This window comes from Lipophrys pholis (assembly GCF_963383615.2).
Source record: "Lipophrys pholis genome assembly, chromosome: 6".
In the NCBI taxonomy this organism is placed as follows: Eukaryota; Metazoa; Chordata; class Actinopteri; order Blenniiformes; family Blenniidae; genus Lipophrys; species Lipophrys pholis.
The window spans coordinates 26064575-26092443 of record NC_137629.1 but is presented as its reverse complement, the minus strand read 5'-3'; the positions used below and the strand labels follow the sequence as shown (position 1 = coordinate 26092443).

The 27869-nt window shown below is 39.5% G+C and overlaps 1 protein-coding gene across 1 annotated transcript in view; it reads left to right on the top strand.

Moving 5' to 3' along the window:
* Positions 1-1956: 1956 nt before the first annotated feature.
* LOC308111342 (protein diaphanous homolog 1-like) overlaps positions 1957-27869 on the top strand; it is a gene marked incomplete at its 3' end in the record, with an annotated part of 43198 nt that continues 17285 nt past the window's right edge. Inside the window, exons 1-11 of the mRNA XM_080466204.1 lie at positions 1957-2733; positions 21919-21945; positions 23272-23436; positions 24238-24339; positions 24706-24836; positions 25616-25699; positions 25794-25857; positions 26662-26801; positions 27024-27129; positions 27349-27459; positions 27703-27821. Of these exons, the coding sequence (XP_080322330.1) occupies positions 2635-2733; positions 21919-21945; positions 23272-23436; positions 24238-24339; positions 24706-24836; positions 25616-25699; positions 25794-25857; positions 26662-26801; positions 27024-27129; positions 27349-27459; positions 27703-27821 (1148 nt within the window). The 5' untranslated portion in view covers positions 1957-2634. The remainder of the gene's footprint in view (positions 2734-21918; positions 21946-23271; positions 23437-24237; positions 24340-24705; positions 24837-25615; positions 25700-25793; positions 25858-26661; positions 26802-27023; positions 27130-27348; positions 27460-27702; positions 27822-27869) is intronic.

Genomic DNA, 27869 nt, shown 5'->3' with positions numbered 1-27869 from the left:
GTTGACAGTGACTGCTGCGCCTTTTAATCCACGCCGTCGGTTGTTAATTTCATATCTCAAGACATCAGAAGGTTATACACCAGCAACTGTCGGCCTTCTCAGTATTCAGATTAACTGGGCTGTGCTGCCTGCTGCTGGTGGGTTAAACTACTACAATACTTTGAATTGACCTTTGTGTGGATTTTAAATAACTTTTGAAATATGGTACAATACATACAGTAATGCTTTTCTAAGCTGCACAGAAAAGGAAAACGTTACATAGCTTAAAGGATTGACAAACAAATGATCATCGGAGTAACGCGATTGAGAGATTATTTATTGTACATAGACAATTTGAAAAACCTGATTAATAATGATCACTGTGAAAGTCATAAGTGGAATCCATCAGGTGTATTATTGATCAAACTATATAAACTACAACTTGTTGCTGAAGTTATTTCTCACTGGTTTGACTTTTCCTCCTTCAAGGAAGTGCGTGAGCTTCACCATAAGGATCATCATAAATCAAATTATGGATGGAGACGAGTGTCACAAGTGAGTATTAAGGCTCCCAACTAGATCTAGTGAAAGATGTGTCGCATGGTTTTAGAGACAGAGACACTGACCATTTGATCAGTTTTAAATCTCTTGTATGAACTAACAAGAAACTGTAGCAGAATCATTAAAGATCAGTCACCCTCTTGTCCTATAATCCGGCAGGCCAGTCAAGATACCATCACTTTGTTATCTAGTGAAGAGTCTGGAAATGAAACGGTGTCAGAATGTGAAGAAAAAGTGACAAAGGTTTCATTGAGCACTGCAAGCTGAATCACCTTGGGCAATTACTAAAGGCATACTGAGAGGCATTACAAAGACTGATCTATGTCTATTATTTAATGTCTATGATTAGTTTTACAGTAACTGCTGTGACGACTTCACCCATGTCCAAGGTGCACACAATGCCCTTATTAGTGTGGCATAATTACTTTACCAAAGCTTTTTGACTTATGACATTCACCTGGGTCATCAAATACTAAAACTATCAATATTAATAATAAATATATTATTCAAATAAATGTAGATTTGACTTGTTTTGTGTTTTTTCATGTGAAGAATCCCTCATTTCACTCCTAATTAGACTTGTTAATCCTCTCTCTGAAACAGTCTGTTTTATCTTTGCCTCTTTCAAGCAGGTTCAGACGTCTGACCCCGCTGACAGACTGCATTGAGCATTTGTAATCAGGGGGGCATGGACATGTTTAATGTTGAACCAAGTCAAATAACCAATACCTTTTTCTTACAATATTTCATTCGACCATATATTTTTCATGCTGATTCTAAAATCAAAATAAAAGATTTTAAAGTCTTTAGTTTAGTGTGTCAAAATAACTTGTTTGTTTGTGATATTTTCTTATTTTTTCTTTAGATGTATCTGAAATCTTATTCATCATAAAGCAAGTAAATAAACATTCTATAATAACATATACTATAACTTTCTCCTAGCCCCTTTTCAGACATGTGGAATTAGATATATGAGTTGTGTGTGTATGCATTTAAGTATGTATAGGTGTGTGCATTCTTGGATATAGATGATTTATTTTGTGTAAACATATTTCATAAAATATGATTCTAAATAGTCATATAAATTATTTACAATGGGTTTATAGATAGATAGATAGATAGATAGATAGATAGATAGATTTGAGATTGTATATATATTTTTTCTTTTGTATTTATCTCTATTTTGTATGCTTTTGACATCATTACATATCGATAAATGACCATGATCATCCATCCTGGTGAAAGTGGAGTTGCCACCTTAATAAAGAGTGTCTTTGTGAACGTTTCCACTTAGCAGCAGTCGTGTTTCTTGGTGTGAACGTGTGCAGGAGGCTGACAGAGTTTTCAGAGCTGTCACTTAAATCCTCTCAGGTGAAGCTGCGGCGCTCAGACTCCTCCCAGCCAGCTCAACTCCGAGCAGAACAGGAAGCCTCCGCTGCCTCCTGCCAATAAAAAAAAAAAAAAAGAACGCTGACATTTAGGGGTTAAAAAGTTCATCAAACTTCGAGCAATCATGGAAACTAACCTGGGACACACCGAAGACCGAAGCCTCCCGTCACGCCTCCTTGTCGCTGGCGTTGCGGCGGCTTGATCAACTTGTGGAAGTTTGTTTTGTTTTTTGTAACTTGTTGCTTCCGCCGACGGGCTACTGGCCCAGCTAAGGCTAACGTTAGCGCGCGCAGTACCGCACGTTTAGTTTAAATTTACGTTGTTGAAGGGTCCGCTCGTGTTACACGCGAGGAGGAACGAGGTGAAACAGCGTCTCGGTTGATGTGCTTTCGGACTCGGCGGGTTGTTTTCACACTTTTTCTCCGGGGCGGACTTGTGGCCGAGCTTTGAATTTCCCTCCTTCGAGCGGAGCGGCGGCTCGTCGAGGGGCTCGCCGGGTTTCAAACTTGGACCTCCACCAAGTCATTAGCAACACGCTGCTAATTGTGGCTAGTTAGCCGGGGCTTTTCTACCTAGGCCCCAGGGGGAGAGCTCCGTTCCTCAAAGTTAATAAACACTATCGCTCCGTGGTTGGAAGCGAGGGGATTACCCGCCACACGTGCTTATTTTGACACCCGGTTCAAGGGAACGGATTACCGCATAAATATGGATCAACACACCGGGAATTCCGCCTCCGCTGCGGCTCCCAAGAAGGACAAGAAGTCCAAGAAGAACTACGAGGATGGAGATGGGAAGAAGAAATTTGTGAGTATAGCCTAAACACTTGAGTGTTGGAAGAGAAGCCACACTAACTGCCACCGTACCTGTAATTACTTTGACCGCCTGGAGCTGTTCACCAGCTGTCAACACACAGTGAAATGTCTCCCTGCAGGGTTCAGGTCAACTAACTGAGAAATGTCACTATATGAGGGAGAAGCTTCACTTTGAAAACTGGATGAAAGTTGAACAGAATGCAACCGGTTGATTCATCCTTCTCATATCCAAACCAAACATTGTTGTAATTCTGTATCCAGAGAGGACTGTGTGTGTGTGTGTGTGTGTTCTAATATGTAACTTTCCAAGGTAAGGAGTGGCTTGGATTTTTCCCAAACCTAATCTTAATGACCTCACTCGGTTTGTACCTGGCTGTGTCAGCGTGTATGATTCAGCATGGTGTCTGTGGGAGTCACAGGCAGAGCTGTCAGTCATCAGCCACAGCAAACTGTTGTGTAACTTGAAACCCATGGCCATGTCTAGCAACAAGTGGAAACTGATATTGTACATGGTAACTATAGAGGATGCACAGGCCGAACGAGCAACTCTATCACACAGACGTGGTTAGTTTTCAGTGATCTTGTCCTTTAGTTAAAGCCAGTTGGTATTTTCAACCTTGCTCACAGGAATGAACACAAATGGTTAAATGCTGCAAAGTTTGTTCAGACTTTTTGTGTGATTATACCACTTGAGCTTCAGCCCAGTTGCACAAATGCCAAGCAGCAGGGGTTGTTGTTGGACTTTGCTGAAGGCCCAGGTTTTGATGACAAGGTCAGGCATATAGTTTACGCGGCCATACGAAGCTATACACAACTACGTTGTTTGCATTGAAAAACAAAACGCATTCTGAGGCAAAGGGTCAGATTTCAGGGCATTTGTATTATGCTACAATATTATACTTGTGCACACATGGATCAGGTGGGGCTATAAGTAAACATGAGTCATAGACAGGAACTCATTATGCAATGATCCTGAGATAAGATTTTCTTTTTTTTTTTTTGCCTTAAAGTGTTACTGCCTGTCTGCATGAACACAACTCGACTTTTCAACTGACAGCGAAGAATGCCCTTGACTTTAGCACACCACTAAACTCTGAAATGTGAACCTCTTTTTTTTTTTTTTTTTTGCTGAATTTTTATTAGACCATCATTGCTAGAGGTCAGATGAAGGAAAAAAAAGCTTGACAAATTATCTGTGTTGAACTCTGTGTACAACACATCATGCACTTTTCCAGTCATCTTGTCTGTGACAGTGACTTATCTATGGCCTTATCTCATCTCATACCGGTGGACAATGACACGATGAGAAACATAGGATTTATGACGGGGTACATCGTTGCCATTCAACCTGTTTGGCATTCTGTTTTAAAGTTGTCTTTGTCTCAGTTGATCAACCATCTTTTTACAAAGCAATAGTAAATGAGACACAAAGTCTAATTTTCAAGAGAGCTCTTTATTCAGAAAACTTGTTAATACAAGTTAACAACCGGCTTCAGGCAGACAAAGAGTATCTGTAAAGTACAACATAGGCAATGTAGTGTCAGGCATTGCATGTTAAAATTCTAAAAATAAGGGTACGTTTTCAGAGGTTATTTTAGTGCTTTTTGAGGTGTTTCTTCTTTTTTTTTTTTTTATCAAAAGATTCTGCATTAATTAGCTTCAGTTTGGCTTAGGAAAAAAAAAAAAGCAATGATTGTTACTTTTCCCCTCGCTTATCTCACAAAAAGTAAAGTGTTTCTGTTCTTTCACACAAAGTTGGATTTGTGAAACATCTCTGACCTGAGCATTCAACGCATTTCCAATTGACATGAACGTACTGTTTGTGTAATGCTCCCCAGCCGTTTCTGTGTGTCAAATCATCAAACTGGGTGTATCTTCTCTGCTTAACCTGCAGTTCTTTCTATTTGGAATATACAATGACATTCACTGCTTACAGATACATCTGAAGCTTAATGTTCAATTTACAAATGCACGCAGAGTATAGAACCATGAAGCGTTTGCCGAGATATTCCGTTTGAAGCCAACAGCGGATCATTTTCACTGGGAACCCTGAAGCGCTATCACTGTTCTTAAGACACAGAGATACAAAGAGGATCAACATTCATGAATGCTGCTGACACAAACATGTAGGATCAACCCGGCAGGCAGACACGCTGTGGATTAGCCAGGGATCACTGCTTTGGACAGCTGTTGTGAATACAAGGTAGCCCAAATTCTTGATCTGGAATACCTTTGTTGAATTTGGCAGTTTGCTGGATTTGTCTTTCTTTTTTGTCTGGAAATTTCCTGTAAGAGATGTTTATTTTTTTTGTACACGGATAAGAAATTCAACCAAATAGAATAATACATATTTGGTGAGTAGTCATAGAAAATGTACAAAGTGCAGAAAGGCACTGGACTCAAACTTAGGATATTTCTGCTGGGAGAGGAGAACACTAACCACTACACAACTGTAAATTGTCACTGGCACATCATTGAGTCATTACAGTGTGGTTGCATTATTATCCAGGTTTATAGAGATTTCTTTACAACATTTGAATTTATGGCAGGAGGATATTTTACATTACTTACAAGGACACAGGGATATACCTGTATTATAATTCTACGGATAACCATCATACAGCGTAACTATTAGGTTTGCTGTATTCTTTAGCATTATATATGAAACATGTTCATGCATAATCACATTTTCCTTTGGGTAGAAGAAGACCAACCTGTTGTAGTTCATAGCAAACTGTATCTACGCACAACATTTTTCTTTCATACTGAATATTCACAGAGCTGGAAAATATGCTGACTTGCTCAAGCATGCAATCTCAGCCTGCCAGTTGGACCAGTTGTCACCAGGAGCTGATAGTAAAAGTAATCCATTAGAAGTTTGTATTTATTGCTTTGGTGTTATCCATGTAAAGTTACTATAAGACTGAATTAAATAAATGTGTCAAGTATGATTTTGACCCCACTTGGGCCCTCTAAATACAAAATGTGAGAAGTACACTTATTACCAACTTTACTAGATTTGTGTGTAAATCATCACCATGGAAATGATTCGATTTGTGCTTGCCACTCTTTTATTTACTGTGAGGATTGAGAGTATCCTCATGACCTATCAGTCTGTGAGTACACTAAATAAATCGGTGGCCTTGTTCTAGTCTGTGTCTGATTTTACTGTTGTCTGACTGTGTGCTCAAACTGTCGCCATTGTCATTGAGTTTCATTGAGTTTCATTGTCAAATACAGGTTAATATCTTGCCTTTTTTTATTACTAAAAGCTAGATGAATTGCAAAGATGAATGAATCTTCCTCCATGCATGAAATCTTTTACCTTTGTGCAGCAGTGCACTTGCATCCTTGGGGAACTACCTCAGCAAAAGCTTAATTTATGATGACGCCAGAAAGCACAGCACTCAGGTCACAACTCTGTAGTGACACTTGAATTTGACTCTTGTAGTTTGAGTCAAGTGGAATAGTTAGAGAAATCTTTCTTTGTTGCACATTGGGTCTCTTTGCCTGTTTCGTTGTTCTTTTCCTCCCGACACGCACTTCGAAGCATGCACAGACACACTGCTTCCTGTTCTGTACATCTCATGGGAAGAAGGGCACACTGCGAGTTGAAGAATAGGATGACTGAGTGCCAGCGTGAAACTGGAGTGGTTAATGGACTGCCGGTGGCAGGGGTCTCTTGGCTAAGAGTGAACGACGGTATTTTAGAGAGCGCGGCCAAACCACGTAAGCGAGTGAGCTATCATCGAGGAAGTGCTGGGGAGGCAGGCGCAGAGAGAGCAAGAAAGAGACTGAGAGGGAGTTAAGTGAAGAGCGTGACAAAAAGCTAAGAAAAAAAGAGTGGGAGGGAAGCCAGAAAAGAGAAGTGCAGATAAGGAGCTTGAGGAAAGCAAAGAGGGTGTAGTGAGTGTTAATAACAAGTTAAAGGTGATGTGAAACTTGAATTACAGAGTTGAATCCAACAAAGCTACGGCTACTACAAAATGAGTACTATATCACAGAAGTAGAGAATTTTTGCAACACTACTTTATGAAGATGGAACCTTTGAAATTTAATGGGCCTGTAGTCACAACCAAAGTCACTTTATTTCCAAGAATTGTGCATTAGTTGTCCTGGGCACGTGGTGACAGACGTTTATGCAGTATTGTTATTCTGAGCGATTGAAGCCCCTCTCAATGAGTGTTTACTGAACACAGCATACACATAACTGTTCTTGTGATGTGGATAGATGTGCATTTAATGGATGTCTGCATCATCAAAGCCTTCTCCGGTCAAACTTGTGGCATGCGCCAGGCATTTGGTCTGTTAAATGCTGTGAAAGCACAGTTGGTGAACCCTCTGTACCCCACTGGGTGTTTAGGTACATGATGTGTGAAATTGGTCGTATTGAACAAAGCTGAAATGCTTCTGCTTCTTGAAAAAAATGGCAGATACTGCAAATGGCTGCTGCAGTGTTTTCACATTCTTATTTCTGATCATCTGGGCTTGTTACAGGACCGTTGACAGCATGTGGCACAGAAATTGTCAGTTTATAGTAAGTTGGCTAAAATGATCTGGGTCAGTTTCCTGATCACTGATCAATTAAATAAACATTGAAATGCCCTAGATCAGATCAGGACATAACTATCGTGATATGCCCATGGATAAATACAAGAAAAAGTTGTTGCACCCTCCGGAGCAGTTGCTTTCAACACTCCAGCACACCACAGTTGGAAACGAGCCTGAAGCGGTGGTGTTATTTAATTTAAAAATATCTTTGGGCCTACATCTGCAAGGCAATGATAGTTTGAGTGCTCCATGCTTCAGCATCTATTTACTGAATGCATACAGCATTTACAACGGGTGACACACATTTTTGCTGAGAACTGGTGGAAAAGGTAAATGTCAGAATGTGTAAAAATCCAAATTGACATTCTTCAGATGCAAATTGTAAAAATCATGCAGCATTGAGTCTTTAAAAAAACCAAAAAAAACCAACTCTTTCATTTCACTTCACTTTTCAGATGCTGTCTATTGATTTCTGTCAGCGGTTCTATACACGAGCCTACTTGTCATTCATTCTGAAGCTAGACTAATAGCCTGTCCAGATTTCGGTAATTACATGGAAGGAAGACGGTTGGGATAATGTGCCCTGGAAGACTGTAATGATTAATGTACACATTAGCTGGTTTGCTTTATTCATACGGTAATTCAAAAATCGAAAAGGAGCAGCTGTTTTCTCTGAAGCCTGTTCTGACAGGATGTGAGCGGTGCGTTGTCTAATAAAAGTGCCACTGACCAATTTGTTGCGGCAGGCACACGGTGGAATGTGGAGTCACCGCGCCACTATACTTAAAGTGCATTCTCACCTTTTTGCAGAGGTGTTTCCTTCAAGTTTTTTTTTCTCTCTCCGCACTTCACCAATTATCCTCTGTGAGTCTATGTCTTACTATTTCATTATGTCAACTGACAGTGTGCCGCAGGTTGTTAACGGTAGGTATTCAGCCTGTGTCATACGGTGCAAGAAGTTCCACTTGGCATTAAGCTTCGATCCAGAATTCCCTGTGATCCACACCATTACTGTCAGAATAGTCTATCTATGTCTACGGACTCTTGGACAAGACATTCCACACAGCCAAGTTTGACTTGAAGTCCATCAGGCTTAACAATCCTTTTAATGTCATTTGTTCACAATAGCATATTAAGGAGGTCAGGTCTAATTAGGAAGTTCATATTCATGATGGAGGGTGACATTTTAATGTAATGATAACACTCCTGCCTCACTACAAGAGGATTCCCACTTCAAGTGGAGGCTCGAGGGGGCCCTCTCCAATCTGTATTTTCTGTAATTGGCGAATCCAAGTTCCGTTTGTGTGTGGAGGTGACTAGTGACCTGTCCAGGAGTGCACCTTCCTTTGCCTTTAGTCATCAGTCACTCACAAACAGTTGCTTGTGACCTGACCTTAAAATGCTGATATATCATTAGTTAGTGGCAACGATTTGAAACCTTATATCTTGTTTAAAGTTCCACTTCCTCTGTTCTTGTTTAGACTGTAAACTGAACGTCTTATGGCTTCTAGCTGCTGGTATGACCAAGCAAGACATTTGATCACCTCAACCGTGGTGTCTGAGAAGTTGAAATGAACTTTTCTCAGCACTTTGGTGATGTGACAACCACTTAGCGGAAAAAAATAAGCAGCAAATAAGTGCATAATGAAAGTAATTGTTAGTTGCTGTCCTAATCAAACTGCATGCACTGTGATAGAAGACTTAGGCTAATCCATGTTGCTCACACTTCAGTATCTGAGTTTTATTTGTGTGTGCAGTCCTTGTAGGCTTACTGTAGAAGATATTGCTTGTGTGTTTTGTGCAGCAATAAATTTACTAAGGGGCGGGGTCGTGTTGCTGTCTTATTAGCAGAAACCCCTGTGACAGCGGTTTTTCTGCCTTGAGAGGAAAAAGTTGTTGTTGCTCTTTCATTTTTGCGTTTCTATTATCATAGTTGCACTCAGTGGCAGAATGTACGACGAGCATTATTGTGCGGTTTTTAAGCTGCTCTGCGAGTGGTTAAGTTAAAGACTGAGATATCCAATAGAAAGCCATAACTAGTATGTGTTTCCCCTGTTCTTGTCAGGTGATGCAGTTGACAATACTATGTCATTTCTGTACCAAAGCATGTCTTCCGGTTTGTTTGCTGCATTTGTTTTTGAGTGTGACTTGGTGAGCCTGAAGGGGAAGCGTCGCACTCTGTTTCTCTGCTCGTCACACTTATTTCCCCTGAGAGAAGTTGCTTCAACAAATACCTATGTGCATATGCTGCCTGAGGTCGTTGACTGTTTGCCATTGTCGGGTTCATCTGCAACCACCTGAAGCCTTGTAGAGGTCATAAAGTTCACTCTTTGGCTCACAATGTTGGGACAAGTTTGTCCACTCAGGTCACTTGATTCTCTCATTAGTTTTACTAAAAAAAGAAGAGTTACAGCTGGAGAGATGAGGCTTTGATAAAGCAGTCTTACAAATTCAAAAATAGTCTGACCTCCTGGGTGTTTTTCTTTTCTTTCACACCCTCATTTTGTCAGTTGTAGTCCAATAAGCACACGTGAATGTTACTGCTGTACTGTAATTTTCTTTATCTCGAATACTGAGGGCCGTGGCAGGAAGTTGTGCAAATACAGTGAACAGGATGCTTCCGTATTCGTCCCCATTATTTTGTGTCCTTATCGCTCTCATTTTCCCTTTCCATCAATTGTACTAAAATGGACCAGTGGGGTTGTAAAAATGTCAAAGAACATGGACACAGCCTGACTTTGAAAGCCTGAATTATTTCCAGGCCTTGAGTGTGATGTTCATGTAAAGGGCAGCAGTCACTAATCAGTTGAAACTGTAATACCTCAGGTGAAACCACACATGGTTTCAGCTATTCAGATTTGTATTGAGTTGAGTTCATTTATATTTCATTGAAGCATCAGTAGATGCCTCTGTCGGCTACATCTCATCTGATGAACTTGAAACCATAGTAATGATCTCGGTGGGACTCCTTCGCATGAGTGGTGTTAGTTTATAGTCTTGTACAAACTAAATGTTTATCTTGACTGACTTTCACCGTGCTGTGGCTTTCATTGCGTCAGGGTGTTTGCTTTAGGTTAACCATTTCTCATATTTTCTCCTCACTTACTTGATTCTATTGAACTTATTCTCCCACCACACAATGTTGTTATTCTTAACATTGTGACCTAACCATTTACTTGTCTCATGAGTATTTTTTGCCTTCTATGGATAAACTCATGCTGGAGGAGACTTTTCTTCTGAAAATCTGTCCATGAAGTTGATGTAAAGGGAGTCCCATGGTGTATATGTCGAGCTAATCCTCTATCGTTTAAAGAGCCAGTAGAGAAGTGTAGAGACAAACCAGGAGACTAATACCGACAAGAGTCCTCTCACCTGTCTGCATTTTACATACGTTTTGTATTGGGTTGGTGGGGCTGCAGGCCTTAGTCAGGATTATAGTGTCACTCTGCTTCTGACTCTCCACGGTCTTCCCCTGAGAGATTAAAGCTAATCTCAGACTGCTGTGTCGCCACAAGTTTAAACGGCATGTGGATGGCAACACCTTATAGTCGCTATGAAGTCAGATGTTGAAACATTTAAGGAGACCGAGGCAGTTTAGCAGCTGAACACGCATGCACATCTCATCAAGGGATGTTTTGGTCTGCACTGTAGGAAACTGAGGCCACTGAAGTCTATTTTTACTTCACATTGTAATGGCTTTTTGAATGACGTTATATGAAATTTTCTGGCTCGCTAATGGCTAAATATAGCACAATACAAGTATGACTTAGTGTCTGGTATTCAACAGAAAAAGGTTTTTCCATGAAGTTTCTTCAACTGTGGAGCTCATTTAGGGTATTGTACCTTAAACAAAAAAAAGCCCAGTTTGCAGTCATTCCAAGACAAAATTGTCCACACAAAGATGCACATTATAATGAGAGAGTCTTCAAACGAACATCGCATTTTATATTTCCTTGTAAGCTTGAGGCCAAGGATCAGTTACAGGGAGAACTGTAAAAATCTATTCCTTGTCTGTCTCCTCATTCCTAAATCCGAAACCTTTAGGATCCCAGTATAATTGAAAGTACCCGGATGGCAGAGGGCCTTATTATGCACCAACAATGTACACTTTGGGCACTTGTGGAGAGTTGAAATATAAGTTTCTTGCATGCAATTTTATGGCTGAGAGCTTCAGTCTTTCAGTCTTGACAGGCTCTTGTGCAACAGCTTGACTAGAATAGTGTAAAAATATTGCTCAAAACTGTGCTGAATAATTGTCACATTCATTAACTCTCTTGCTAGAACGTGGGCTGGGGGTGGACTTTGTGTCGCCATTAACAACACTAGGCCAGGGACGAGGAGCAGTCATGCAGCAAACATGCCCCATTTGAGCTGATATACAATTAAAATGTCTTTCACACGTCGACAGTCTGTGCACTCAAATGCACCTCACGCCTATAGGACCGTAAGGTGTGTAGGATCATTAGAAGCGGCTATTCAGAGATTACATTTTTTTTTTTTTTACATTTATTAAGAAAAATCACAACATCACAGGCTTGGTGAACAATATCCCACTTTGGCTTCTCACCTATTCTTTTTCTTCTAAAAAGCTTTAAAATGGTGATTGACAATCAGGCTTCGATTCTCAAAAGAGCAGTTATGCCCAGACCTAAAACTGTGTATGTTTATAATTCTTATCTCTTAGCGACCCAAACTTGAGTCAGAAAGTGTGTGTGAGAATGCGTGAGTGCGTAATACATCGTGGTTGTTTGTAATTTCCTGTGATGACTGTATGCGTTGGAAACTTTAACCGTGCCTGGGTGTGCCCGCCCGTCTTAAGTACTGCCTCTTCCCCCTGCACGCTCGGTGTGTAGCTATGGTAACGCTTCAAGTCATCGTGGTTAACAAGATGACACAACACACACAAACACTGTTTTGTCATCCTAAAAAAAAAAAGAAGAAAAACTTAAGAAAATGTATAATGAATATGTAATCCTGATTATCTTTTTATAAATAAAACATTTAATAAACTATTTATGAACTTTATCACATTCTTTATTTTATATTTATAGTTATACAGGGAATAATGTTAGTATTGTTAGTTGTTATGACTGATTTTTAATAGACATGAAATGTACAACTTAAGAAGAATTGCTATTAATTACTATCGTCGCTTATTCATTTATTCGATAGATAGATAGGTAACTTTTTTGTCATTTTGATAATTGCATTAGCGATGCACTGCAGAACGAAATTTCGATGCAGGGTCAACGATAAAACACACAAAAAGTACCGGAGATAAAATAACTTCAAAATCCCTGAGGTAAAAATGCAGTGCAACAATAAATAAGTGGAAATAGGTTAAAACAGAAGAGGAAAAATTCGTTTGTGTGTGTGTGTTTGTTTATTTTTGATAAGGAATATGTTTTTGTGTTTGTTTTGCATGGTCTAATTAAAGTGGGTGAGGTCATAGCAAAACAAACAGATGGAAGAATGTTTTTTGCAGCCTTAAAGATTGTGTTATCATTAGTGGACAAACATGCTTGTATACACTATTGAATAAACAAAAATAATGAATGTTCAATAGAAAGAATAAAATCCAGCACATATTGCTGAGGCTTCAGTACCAACTTTCGACCGCTCTCTGTCTGTACCCTTTCATCCTCACCCTGTCTTCCCCCAGACTCACAATATATTCAGCACTTAACCAGTCCTGCCCACAGATTTGTCTCACCCCCAGATGATGTCTCTTTGACCTGTTCACGCAGGATCATATCTTAAAGGTTTATAGCCTGTGGCGGGAAGGTGCATGAATTAAATTGATTAATTACTGTTTTAACCTTCCAATATCCCCATGTCCACTCATGCCAGTATGTTCATTTAATTAAATTATCCACATGGGCACTCATTCTGCCCGTAAAGCTCTGGGGTAACTTTAATTTTTAACTGCGTCTTCATCTGCAGAAACTCCCCCAATGATAACAAACTGTCACGTGTGTGACACACAGACGTGGTTGACATTTCTCACCTCACTAGCAAGCCTTTCAAAAAGATGTAGTTCAAGTTTGATCCATCTTAACAGATAGGCCATTTGTCTTCCACCCCTTCCTTTAAATACCCGAAAACGCCATCCTCTATCGAGTCTATAATACCACAGTCTATAGTAGAGTAAAACATCAATATATTGGGAACTGAAATTATTTCTTTATGAATTTGACCGTCATATTTTAAAAATTCTTTCCCCAATAAAATCTTTTTAGATACCTGTGCCAACATTTTCTGAGTGGTCTCGGGGGGGGGAACATGAAAGGAAAATGAGTCACAACCAGGGTGGGAACTTTGCACCAGAGGCCTGTTAATTCTTGATGGCAGGTGAATCTGATCAGTTTACATGCCAGAAGGGCATGTTCGGGAGGCCGGTGGCAGGCGAGAAGAAACACTTTTTTGTGTTAGACTGTCGTGATGCACGGAAGCCTTCCTGCCATAGGAGAGTGATTAAAAAGAGTTTGTGTCCCGGGTGGGAGGGGTCGACCACGATCTTACCTGCACGCCTTACAATCCGGAACGGAAGGCGGATTGCAGCCAATGACCTTCTCAGTCGAGCGGACGATTCACTGCAGCCTGCCCCTTTTCCTTGGCAGTAGCTGCAGCGTACCAGACGGTGATGGAGGAGGTGAGGATGGACTCAATGACGGAGGTGTAGAAGTGTATTATCGTCTTTACTGGCAGACTGAACTTCTTTAGATGCCGCAGGAAGTACATCCTCTGCTGGTTTTAGGATTTTGCTCTCAAATCTCTTGGCACCTAATTGATTTCAACCATGACTTAACATATATGTTTAGTAGTGTGCATACCCTCTGTATGTTGCAAACATTTTGAAGTTAAACTTTTACTGTTTGTATTATTCATGCGCCTTCCATAACCAAAGGTTTTCCCACAAATGACCTAAACTATGACACAATGTGTCCTGCTGTAGTTTCTAAATCAACCCAAAATAACTTTACATGTCTCATAACACAAATAAACAAAATGATTTTCTGCTTTGCACCAGCACTTCAGTCCTGGAGCTCTCCCTCCGCCTCACTGAATACATGCTGTCAGCCCACACCCACTCACGGCAGCATTCACCTGTACATGAGGTCAGCAGATCCATCTGTGGCATTTAGTGGGAAAATCTACTCTCACAGGTAAATAACATGAACTCTGCAGCATCCACAGGAGTTTTATTTAGCACCGCTGGGCTGCAAGTAACATGAATGCAGGACTGATATTAATAATTTATGGTAATCAGAGTAATTTCTTTGCAGCAACGTGATGTCTCACTGGCGTCTAAAAATAGTGCCCTTCACGATTGAACATAAGTTTCGATTTGTTTGTGAAGTGGACTAGTTCATCAGCGCAGACAACATAGCTACTGCATATGTTCCTCCATCATATTTTGATGACATGCTGGAAGCACAGACATTGTGATATTTAATTAATTTTGAGGTGTCCCAATCGGGAAAACATCTTCCTCCTGAAAACGTGTTCTAACTTTATAATCCGCAGAAAAACATGACACATCTTTAAATCCCTTTCTTATAACCATTCCTACTGGGCTCGGAGCAAAATTGAACTTTATGCACACTATCTACTGAGAACTTTTCAATAACAACAATAATTAAAATATCATTGTCACTGCGGTGAGCATTTACACGCATGCTTTCATTAAACCGAAGGGAGCGGCTGCCGTGGATGCCTGCATACAATTGAAATATTTAGTATTTCTTTTCCGGGGACAAGTTTTGGAGTTTAAGGGGGAGAATAAGACCATACTGCATTATGTCTTTTAACTCTGTTTATTTCATGTGATCCGATTGCATCAGTAGCATATTTTCTTGCTGACATCATGTAAACATTTTAGTCTTTGGCTGTGACTGGGATCGACTTTTTTATTCAACATAAACCTGGAAAGTGTCGGGCCATTCGGTCAACAGTTATACTCGATGTTGCACAGTCACTAGGATTTGTACATTTTATGCTGAGGTCTTTCAGAACATAGTTAAACTATAGCCAAATCTGTGGATACTAGAGTTCTATAATATCCTATGAAGTGGATACTTTCTCTCCAGAAAATCATTTTTAAAATTACCCACCCGTACTCACACACACTTCTGTTAATGTTCTGTTAAATCGTTCCCAAACTCTTTTAAAAATGATATAAACGTCTTAGGCCCATCCAACTATTATACTTTTAAATCAGGTTGAAATACGAGACTTCTTATATCCCATACAACTATTCTATAGAAGTCTACATCTCCTCATTTATGTAATGTATTTCTGCAACACAACATTTATTTGCAGTGCAAAAGACAATTCCCATGGTCGTGAAATTTCTTTGTATTCACCCCCAGATATCAGGAAATATCAGTTGTTTCTTTTGTAGTTCTATGCTTTTAGATCTTGTTCCTTTCTTTACCTTTATCATATTGACATGGATAATGAGATTGGTAATGATTTCCAGTCCTGCAGCCAAGAATATGACTGACATAATACAATAATTAGAGGGGGTTATTCACTGTTTGTCATTGTAGCCATGAGGCAACTATAAAGCATGCAATAATCAGAAACCTTTTGGTAATAACTGTCAATAAAGTCTTCCCCCATATCACCATCTTGTGTAGATCCATTTTGGGGATCTTCTAACTTGACAGTGGGTACTTCATTTATTCTGTCAATCTGCATTTACTTAGTTTTGTTTCTTGCCCCCATTTACATACTCTTTCTCGCCACTCACTGGACCAGCTATTTAAATATGTATGCACAAATAGGCACAGGTGTACACACACACTCACAGAAACCAGCATGGGGCTGGCTCATTATGTGGCTGTCAGAAGCCGAATGCGTCGACTGATTTTTCTCTTCAGCTGTCCGGTTGTAGAGATGGACACGTGACACAGAGAAGGAGTCCTCGTTTTCTTTGGTGTCTGTAGCTCTGTATGGTAACCTCGTCGGGGACACCAACTGCATGTGGTTGGCCACATAAATTGATATGCAGAGTACATGGGGAAAACCCTATTTATCACAGTTTAGTCACTCTTGCAATATGTATATCACAGATGTTGATATGGCAATGATGATAAATTTGTGATATATTGTGTAGCCCTAAAAGCTCCCTACTTGACTGTAGACCTTACCCTGCATTCATAGAATATTTGTTTCAGTCAATTTTCAAACTCCAGGTAGGGGTAACTAGTGCAAGTTGAACTAATTGTCCAACAAATTGCATTCTTACCATGATTTCCTTAAACTTGGAGGAAATGTGGTTTACTTTACTAGTGTTCCACCTTTACAGTATTTGTTAATATTTTTTGTATATATTGCTTGGAAAATACAACAAAGGGTTGGAAGTTAGATCATTGCTTGCAGGCTGGGAAACGGCTGCCTGGAGTCTTTTTTTTTTTTTTGTCACTAAGACACAGTGTCTTAATAAAAACTCCTTGATTGTAGCTATTCATTTTAAGTTTAGTGGATGCCGCGTCTCCTGTTTTCCTTGCATTCTGTGTGGCAAGTGTCCAAACAACATGGGAGCTATGTGGAAGTGAAGTAGTAAGGTGATGGTGGTCGCACTGCCTCACACTACAGTAAGCGAGAACCCAACGCATATACAACGTGATGTAATGAGCTCATTGTATATTATTAGATGAATCAGCTCATTTAACCGGCTGCTTGAGCTTTGGGAGCTTTTCTGAATTATAATGAAGTAATGAGTCTGCGAGTTTGCTTTTCGTTCTAAATTAGAGGCGAAACCTTCAGACCTCATCATAGTATTTCATATCCCACAGAGAGGTTGCTTGTTCTGTCCAATCAGCAGTGCCAAACCCCCACAGGCATTTAAGTGATGCTGCGACTGGCACAAAGTTGGTAGGTTTTTCTTTCCAGAGGACTTGAGCTACCATCAGAGTGATTGTTGATTAGTTTTTTTTTTTTCATTGATTAACCATTGTTTTCTTTTAGCACCTGTTAGAGTAGAACAGCAACAAAACAAATCTCAGTATGTACTTTGAAGCCCAACCCTGCCAGTTTCAGTTACCCTTATGGTAAGTTGTTTTTAATTAAAACATGGTTGAAGCAAAGCCGTTTTTAACGCAGCCCATTGAGCTCTTTTCTTTGTCATGTTCGGTACTCGTGTTTAATTTTGTGTCTGTATCAGACTCTGTAGGTAGAGCGACCTTCCCCCAATTGGAGGGGTGCAGGTTTGAATCCCATCTCCACCTGTCCACATGCCGATGGGCAAGACACTGGAGTGACAGTGCAGCCTTCATTAGTGTTCAAATGGGTGAATGTGATTAACGATGTTAGGTGCTTTGGGATGAGCGCTGTTTAAGTGAAGTCCATTTACCATCAAATCAAACAAAAGTACTGTTACTTACCCATGTTGCTCAAGTACAAGTGAAGAGAAATCATCCCCCCCCATAATACTTAACAGTAAGACAATACTTGGATTAAAGCCGACACAAGTACCAAGTTATTTCTCAGTAACCTTGTTTACGTCCTTACATTAGGATGTACAAATTTGCATACACTGAAGCAATATAACTTTGTGACATTGGAAATAAATATGTCAAAATAACACATTGGAGCAACTCTTGCCACACACTATTCTTGATCATTGTTTTCTTTACAGTTTTGAATCCTTTTAAATAGCGCTGACTGCTAAATATGAGCTAAACACGTTCCTTTACATCAAGCAAGGAGCCTTAGTCTAAAGACTGAATTCAGTTCCAAAATAAGTCGTAGTAGTTTTGCATTGTTTTTACATTATATAAATCCTGTTATGAATTTTCTATCCATACAGATGCAGCATATTTTAAATAAATAAAAATCATGACGCATTTTTCAGTAAAACTCCAGTATTGTTTGAGTTTATCAAAGCCTTTTGTTTATGAAAGTGTGGTCCTGCCAGCTACATGTGTAATGCTGAATGTAAATCAGCGGACTACATAGTGAGCCAATGTGAGTGGCCACAACAGAAATGTTATCCTACGTGCTCCTCAACAGAATCGCTCACTATTTGTAGTTGGATTCAGGCAGGTTTTTCCTCCTGCTGCCGAAGAGTTTGTGTGCAATCATTTGACGGTCTTTGTTTGATTGGTCACCTGGAGTCCGGTGACGGAGCCTCAGGCAAAAGTCTGCTACTAAATAAATTACAGCGTTTTATTATATTCCCTTCAAAAGGAAATGCAATGAGTCGCTCAAAGGAACGGAATAAAACAGATTAAAAAAAGATTAACTAATTAATTGCACAATTTTCTGTAATTTAATTCTACTGAAGACTGGACTCAACACTCAGAGATTATATTTAAATTCAAAGACAATTTTTAAAACGTCCTTTTAGCTTTCCGTGTATGCCATTTCTCTCAAGATTAGCAAAATAATCAAAACATAATTATATAATTAATAGACATCCAACATAAGTCTGGGTTTGATTTAGAGTGCAGATTCACCACTTTGACAATTTGAATATTTCGAGAAACAAAGTTGTAACCTTAAGTTATTACATGAACAAAGTGTCAATAATGTACTGTCTCACACACACACACACACACACACACACACACACACACACACACACACACACACACACACACACACACACACACACACACACACACACACACACACACACACACACACACACACACACACACACAGACACACACACACACAGGAGAGCCGCTCCAGTAAGGGAGTAAAACAAAACAAAAACGGAAGTAAACAAAACTGTGTTGATTACGTGACTTTTTTTTAATGAGTTAAACGTTTCAAATCACTTAATTAAATGAGTGTGATATTTCTGACAGCACAAAAAAAAAAGTCATGTTTTTTCTCAATTAAAAAGTATGTTGCATTAAAACTATTCTCACGAGTACAATTTAACGAAACGCAGCAGAGTAAATGCAACGCTGTACTACACTACTGCAAGCAGGTGATTTGCAAGACAGTCGTTCCTGTTAAATGTCTAAATCGCAAACCTTTACTTGTTCAACATCTTGTACGAGATGCCAAGCTCACGCCTGAAGATGCCGCTGGAGGCAAAAAAAAACAACCCTATAGCGAACAATACTGGGAGCTTTTGCAAACACAAGAAGTGAAGTATGGGTGTATTGCATGATAGCCGTCTCTAGGAATAATAATTCTTGATGTTTTATTCCAATACAATATTTCAACATGACTCAGTTAGCACAATAATGCCTTTAAGATTTTGTTTTTGTAAAGATGCTGGTGCTGCGTCTCGAGCATGAATCAAGCATGGTGCATGTTGTGGTATTAGATACCCCTTGATTTCCCGAAGTCAGTGATCACAAGTCAAAACAATACATTTCGTTTAAAGAAACAAACTGTCATTTGATTTTGATTGTATAGATTTTGGCAACAAGATGTGGATTTTCACCTGGATTTTTTTTTCTTTCTTTTTGATGTGACACAAGTGATTTGCAGAGCACGGTGCACACACTTTGCATGCCACTCTTTTCATATTTTGCAGTACTTGCCAATATTTCCATACAGAAAGACATTCGTCACTTTGATTGCCAAAATGTGATCCTCAATTCACAGCTGAAGCCTAATAGTATATATTTTTGTGATCTTTTTTTTTACTCCGTGTGTTTTTGAATTGTGCTGTTGCCGTGCAAATGGGTCTTCGGTTAACATTTGAAAAGGCATTGTACTCAGTGATAGTCTTTGTCATCACAAAATAAATTGAACACTCTCACTTCTAATTTTGTTTTAAACACTGTACATGAGGACGTCCAGATGATTATTTAACGTACTTGTGGTATGTAAATTGGAGTTTCACAGTTTGTTCAGTTCAAGAACTTTTTGGGGGGTTTGGCTTCCTCCCCAAACTGTCTGTACAGCTTTCTGTCAGACGAGTTTTCAGTTTTCCTGCCAGCTCTCTGCTGTGTGTTTCCGTTTTGCGGTTTGAGTGGCACCAGCACATTTGTTTACTTGAGGTTAGTCTGCTATTTCATGTTTCGTGGCAGACACATCCTTTTCTTAACTCCTATCCCCTTAAGCAGAGGACAATATGCTTGTCATGTTGAAGGTAGTTCCTAATAAATTATCACTCTTTACAAATTCAGCTTTTTTTTTTTAGCCATCAAAGGTTTTGTTTGTGACAAAAAACCTGCACGCTTTTGTTTTATCAGCACTATATGCGGCCACTGTTCGTCATTTCTCTATATTATTCATTAGTTGTGTTGGTTGTCAGCAGGAATCTGCATGCACAAACACACACTTTGTACGGTGTGGTTTTTGTTAGGAAACACATTAACGTAACCTTCACAATACCCGCAACCTCTATTCTGAACATTTCTCTCATTAGCTCACCAAACCAAGTCTCAATTCAGACGTTCAGAACTTTTATATTATGATTCCTTTGTTTTTTTCCATTAACAACCGTCATATTGTCCACAATAATAATAGTTTGTTTTTTCAGATTGTAAAAAGTAAACTCTCCTTCAAAACTTTATAGATATGATGCATCACATTAAGTCTCAGTTAAGTGTGCCGGAAAAAACATTCTGAAACAGGCTCCTGTGCAGTTTGTATTAACTTGTGGTGGTGATCTCACTGAGAGAGAGAGATAGAGTTGCTGAGTAATTTTTTTTCTTCATATATATTTAGCATGAGAGAGCTGAACAAAAAATGCAGAATAAAAACCATTTCCTAACCGTGTGAAGTCTCTTATAAACCAAACTGGACACTGGCTGTTGCTAAAAGCAGGTTAAGAGAAACATCTGTCTCCATTGCTGCAGCCCTCGGTGTTGTTGGCAGCATTCCTTAAAGCAGACAAGATAAGGATGATCCTGTTTTGGGTTTGACTTTGTGACCCGTCGACCCTCAGGCCCCTGCAGCTTGCAGTAATCATGGAGTTTTGTCCTAACTCCTCAGGTCTTGTAGGCCGTTCAGTCTTTCAGATTAATAGTACCGTTTACAGTTCTCCACTAATGGACATGACAACAACTTTAGAAGTACAACATGTTTATTGTTCAACCTCAACTTTGATGTTTCTCTTGAGAGATAATTTTCAGTGCGCGTGAGGTACTTGATGTGTCTGTATTGTCTCCATGATACCATGTTCATTGTGATTAATCCTGGTTAAAAAGCTTGGCCTCATGCTGTCTGAAAGGACCCAACACAAGTTATGCTCACACTGAAACGTTGTTGTTAGTAGCCTGACATCTAGTGGCCAATGTGTGTGATGCGTTCCTTTCACGTCTGCATTCTGCTTCACTTTTTGCCATTTACCACTATAAACTGATAATAACGTGTAATTCCAGCCCTATTGAAGCCCGTAAAACCTGAACTTATAACGTTTAACCCTAATTTATATGAATTACGTTTGATTGAAGACCTGAATGAAGTTTTCATGATCATTGGTGTAATGTTTCTATCTGTCCTATTTCACTCCTCAGAGCTTTAGAATTTTTTTATTTCTTTTGATTCTCATCATGAATGATTTCTGTCTAATGGATTCTGAAATTTCTTCTCCCTTCACCCCCTTGTCATTTCTTTTCCCCCCACCATCTGGTTGATCTTTTTTTTTCCCGCCCCTTCCTTTTCTGGGCAATTTTCTTTCTTTCATCCATTCATTCCCCCACAGAAACTCAAACGGCTGATTCCCGATGAGGTAGGTCTGTTACAGCGCCCGTGTGCTTCTCCCATCTGTCCATGTGGAAACCACCTTGGCCTCTTGCATTTAATATCTTGTCGTCGTCGTTTCACAAGCCTAATCAGTCATAACACCCTTGTTATGTGTTTTGTCCTTTGCTGACTTCATGTTGAACATGTGTGTTTGCAGAATGCACGTTGGCGGCATGCAATCCATGGCACATTGCGCAGCGTTGCTTTAACCACCAATAACGAGAGAATGCGATCATTGTGTCGAAATGTGCCATGATTGCATGTACTGTAAAGTCAGCTTGTTTTCATGTCTTTTAATGTACAAACATTGTCCACATCTTGTCTCTTTCCCACTGTTTTGAAAACCAAAGGTTTTTGTGTTTTTTCCCTGCATGTTGACATGGTGTGGACAAAACCTTTTGAAGGTCTAATCCGCAATCATCCACTCACATTGCGAATCGGTCTTTATTTTTGCTGACAATGGCCCTTTTCAGAACTGGAATTTGTATTAAAAAGTTTATCAGGCTGCTAACGTGTTGGCGCTGTCCGACTTACACAAGTAGCACTTAGCAGTATGAAGCCTTTATGGCTTATTTCAGACATAATAGTGAACTTATGGTGATTGTTGTAGAGACATTGGAGGGAATTTAAGTTAAGAAAAATACAGCCAAAGAAGAGTATTTGTCCCCATTACTGCTAAATTAAAACACATTTTTTCATCCTATTTTTATTGCAGCCTTAGACTTCACTATGAGTACAAATTAAGCTTTCTCAATGTTCTGACAGTTATTTTAAGTGTACAACAGATGTTTTCAGGAAACCATAAATTTAATTTTCTGAAAGGAACGATAATGAAAATGCACAGAATTTCCCCTCTTACATTTGAATTAAGAAATTATTATTATTATTATTATTCCTACTCAGTGTTCAATTATCATTATGTTGCCAAGAATGATATGCTTATGTTTGGTTATGTACTTGGAGATCATTTGTGGAGAGATGTCCACAAAAAACTCAAAGCATATCTTTTATAGTTTATTAGCCAGTTTTTTTCAACTTGTATAGAAGACCACAATTATAGATTACTCATATAAAACAGCAACAGTTGTGTATTTCCTTGTGTTGCTGCACTATTCTTGTCAGATTTGAGATCAAATTACAGATTTTTCAGAAGAAAACGTCCATATCTGAAAAGGGCTCGTGTTTTATCCCCACAAAAATATTTAGATATTTACTATTATTCATGAAACGTAACATTATTGGATTCAAAAAGAATGTTCAGCCTAGTTGTATTCACTTACCAACTTTTTGTTTATGCCATTTGCTCTTCCAGTTGGAGCGTTTCACCAGCATGAGAATGAAAAAGGACAAGGAGAAGCCGGGTCAAATGCCAACTCAGAGACACTCGTCAGCCGCCACCTATGAGATCAACACCCAGAGTGCCATGCTGCATGATCACACCGATGAATACGTTCTGGAGCTGTTTGAACAGATGCTGGTGAGGAGCACTTTTCAGAGTGTGTGCATGCTTTATGTGTGAACACTACGTAACTTTGGAAGCATGGTAATGGTATTTAAATCAATAGAAATCACATATATTTTCCCCAAGAAACCTGTCTTTAGCTTATTAGGCATAATAAGTTGCTGATTGCAGGCTCGTATGAAGTGACCCTGATACTATTTGAAAGCATGTAATAATGCCTGCAGAAATACATGTACATGTTTTGATTTACTCCTACGGTAAATCTTTGTAAATGTTCCTTGTAACTTCCATACCAAGGCTCTGTGCCGAGCTAAAACCATTACACATGTTGGATTACTGTGGTAGTATTTTGTTTTGGCTACGAACTCTCCGACAGCTCATAAAATGTTTACAGGTGTCAGAACAGCAGCAGGAACTCCTTCAACGTGTCGTCAATTATGAGCTGGTCCAACACCGCAGCGCCTCTGAAACCTGTCATGGCGTTGAGCCTCGTTCAGGCTTCAGACTGGACAGCTTTTTATTTTAATTGGAAGTGTGAAATCCTTCTTAGAGATGTGTTTTTAACATTAGGTTCAGTGTCTTGAGCATAACGGAAGCACTGCTGCATTCAGCACCTCTTATGTATCCTCTTAATTAGTGGTCCCCATATCAAAAAGGATTGTTAAGATTTGTGGGTTCACCGCTCACTGCAGTTAGAGATTTGTTTCTGTTTAATTGCTTGAGTAGGTAAACTTTCCATCGTGCTATCTGCCTGTTTGAAAATGCTTTGCATATGTCACAACTTTTATTCCCTTTTCTCCTCTCCTCTTTCTCCAGGTGGATATGAACCTGAACGAAGAAAAGCAGCAGCCTCTCAGAGCGAAAGACATAATGATTAAAAGAGAGATGGTCTCCCAGTACCTCCATACGTCGAAAGCTGTCAGTATTTACACAGTGCTGTAGTACATTTGCCGAAGGCTCCACAGTGGTTATTTGACTTTTGAACAAAATCAGTACATTAGCATCAGAAGTCTATGATCCAATCCACCAGAGTTATCAGAGAAGAAAAGCTGATTTGCATTAAATACAAATAAAACAAACACACAATACATTGAATTGTTAAAGGAACTAATTAGGAGAGAAATCCTCCGCGATATTCTTTCATTATACTAACGTATATTCTTGACTGTTGCCCTTTCTGATGTTTTTTTTAATGGAAATACCATCAATTAGAAGCTATACCTGGACCGTTGTGATGCAGAGCATAAAGTCGTGTGGTGAGTTTTGTTATTGTCTTCTCATTAGGGCCAAGACCAAAAGGAGGGCTCCAAGTCGGCCTTGATGTACATTCAGGAGCTGAGATTGGACCACCGAGACGCACAACTGCTCAGCTGTCTGGAATCACTACGAGTCTCACTGAATAACAACCCTGTCAGGTTAATGCTCACATATGAATACATTTTTGCACAATTTTCCATTTATGTATTTTAAGTTCTGAGCGTCAGTATATTCAAGTAAAAAAAAAAAAAAGGCATTGACTGGACAAGTTAGTGTCTAAATAATTGAATCAATTTGCATCAGTAGAGAGTGACTTATTGTGAGCTTGTTTTTTTTTTTTAACATTATTTTTTGGACTTGATTGAGGACTATCGGCCAAATGAGCTGACACTTTAACCATTACAGTCTTCATTAAAAGTCACAAGTCAGACAGAGAAGTCGAAATTGAGCTCAATCTATACTGACCTGTTCTTTACTGAACTTTCCTTATAGTCGTCTTAAATGTAATGCACTAAATCAGTGATTCTCACACCTTTTACAGTGCGGTCCACCTGATTACTGAACCACCACTATGACCAACCTGATCATAGGAGTCCGCTTACCCAACTATCTATCACACAGGGAATATGTTCCGACCTTTCATTCAAATGATTTAGTGCAAATCTTTTAGTACGCTGTCACACTGTACGAATCGGGGACATTATACCAGATACTCAAATAGGTGACAGGCAGAAAAGTTTGTTTTTCATGATTGTAGTTTTAACTGACAAGTGATTACACTGCCAAACCATGTTTTTTTTTTTATTATCTTTAAGAGATCAATTTTGTTTGGAATAAGTAAATACAATGGGACCCAAGAAAATTCAAAGGGGAAGAGGTTGTGCAGTAGAATTTAAATATGAAGATTGTTTTATAAACCGTTTCGTGTCATTTCCAGTTGGGTGCAAAACTTTGGCGATGAGGGTCTGGCCCTGCTTCTGAACCTGCTACGGAGGCTACAGGAGGAAAAAGACGAGTACCCGTAAGTCAAGTGAACCACGATAGATTCAATTTTGCGATCAAGCATTGCTTTTCTAATGTCTTTCTGCATCGCTCTTCTTTCATTCACTTCGCAGGATGATGGGGGTGAAATGTCAACACGAGATCATTCGCTGTCTGAAAGCCTTCATGAACAACAAGGTGAGGTGTTTGTTCTTCTTTGACGAGGATAATACATCACTCTGATACATTTGCATTCACAGCTACTGGAAAAACAAACAAACATTAATTTTTATTAATATTTTTTCATTGTAGTGCAGCAGGACCGCCACTGGGTGGCAATGTGATGCTCTCAGTGTGATGGCAGCTGTCATTATTAACCTTTGAGAATTCATTGTGTTAGTGGACATAATTGTCTGCAATCATGATAAATCTCTTCAGTATTAATGTCATTTCATAATGAATAACCAATCATCATTACTCCTTATTAGTGTGAGTAACATGGCACAAAGAAAAAGCCAAGACAACAGACACGCCATCTATCAGGTGAAAAGGTGGAAAGCATCTGTTGTTATGAAATGTATGAAAAGTTATTTACAGCTTTTCAATTACAGTCAAACTGATGGCTCAGAGAAATCTTTATTGTGTGTCATCCAGTTTGAATTCTTTAAAAACACCGACAAAATAATACGTGGAATTGCCTTTGTGCTGAAGTATGGAAATGCTACCCGAGTGTAATCGCTGTCTAATCTCTAATAACAGCCTTTAGTAATAACATTGGTGGTAGACAACAATTAGGTTTTTTTCAAAGGGTGAGCTTTTGTCAACACAATTATATCTCATTTTCCAGAGCTGTGTTCAGAAAATGTCTTTTTTTTTTTTTTTTTTTTTTTTCATCTTCCACTATGATTTAAATTCATAATAAGCCTGGATTTCTCTTACAAAATGAATCTCGGTCTCTTTGCCTCATTCTGCTTCATTTCTTTCTCCTGCTCCTTCTTTCAGTATGGCCTTAAATCCATGCTGGATTCAGATGAGGGGATTCCTCTGCTGGTCAGAGCCATCAACCCCAGGGTTCCTCACATGATGGTGGATGCTGTTAAGCTGCTGTCTGCTATCTCCATTCTGGAACATTCTGAGAACCTGTAAGCGTCACTTATACAATGACATTGATTTTATTTGACTTGAATAACCACTCGCCATATGTTAAGCTCTGACTGCGAACCAAGCCTGTAGCTGGTACCATCAAGCATTTCCAACAGCATTATAAATATTTTTCTTTGTAAGAAATGTGGCAGATTTTATGAAAGACTGATTTACTTTGTGAACTAATGTTAAAAAGGTTATTTTTCTTATCTTCGTTGCAGCCATGAGCGTGTTTTGGAGGCCATAACTGAAGAGGCTGAGAAACGGGACATCGAGAGGTTTCAGCCTCTCCTTGAAGGCATGAAAAATCACAACATTGCTCTCAAGGTGCTTATTCAGACACACATTTACACACACTTTGTAAAATCTTTTATTTAGTAAGAAATGACGCCATGCTAGCTCTTTGGTTGTTTTGTTGACACACTGACCTCCAGGGAGTGACTTCCACAGTAAATTCATCTGTCGGATGTCGAGTGTTCTATGGCAGTTTTCATCCTTCCCGGTTGTCTACATTGTGAAACTAACAATGTGACGTGTTGTTGACAGGGCGGCTGCATGCAGCTGATCAATGCCTTGATCAGCCGAGGAGAAGAGCTGGACTTCAGAATCCATATTCGCTCTGAACTGCTCAGACTGGGCCTTAGAGACCAGCTGAAGGTACAGAAAATGTTTGCTTCTCATCTTTTTCTCGAGGGTGACTGCACCGCAACGCGCCGTTCCACGACCGCGCTCTTTGTGCTTCCGTGTTGTGATGGCCCTGATTTCTGATGAGCCGAAACACACGCATGCTCGCAACTTTAAACTATCCCAACTGAAAATGTTTGATTTTCACTCTTTCTCTGTGTTTTGTGTCTTGTTCCCTTTCTTCTCCGGGTCTGTATCCCATCCTTTTCTCTGCAGGACGTGCGGACTATAGAAAACGAGGAGCTGAGGGTGCAGCTCACAGTGTTTGACGAGCAGGCTGAGGACGACTCCGAGGACCTCAAAGCACGTCTTGATGACATCCGCATTGAAATGGAATATCCTTCAAATGTGAACTACTACTTCCGCGTTGGAGCCGTCAATGT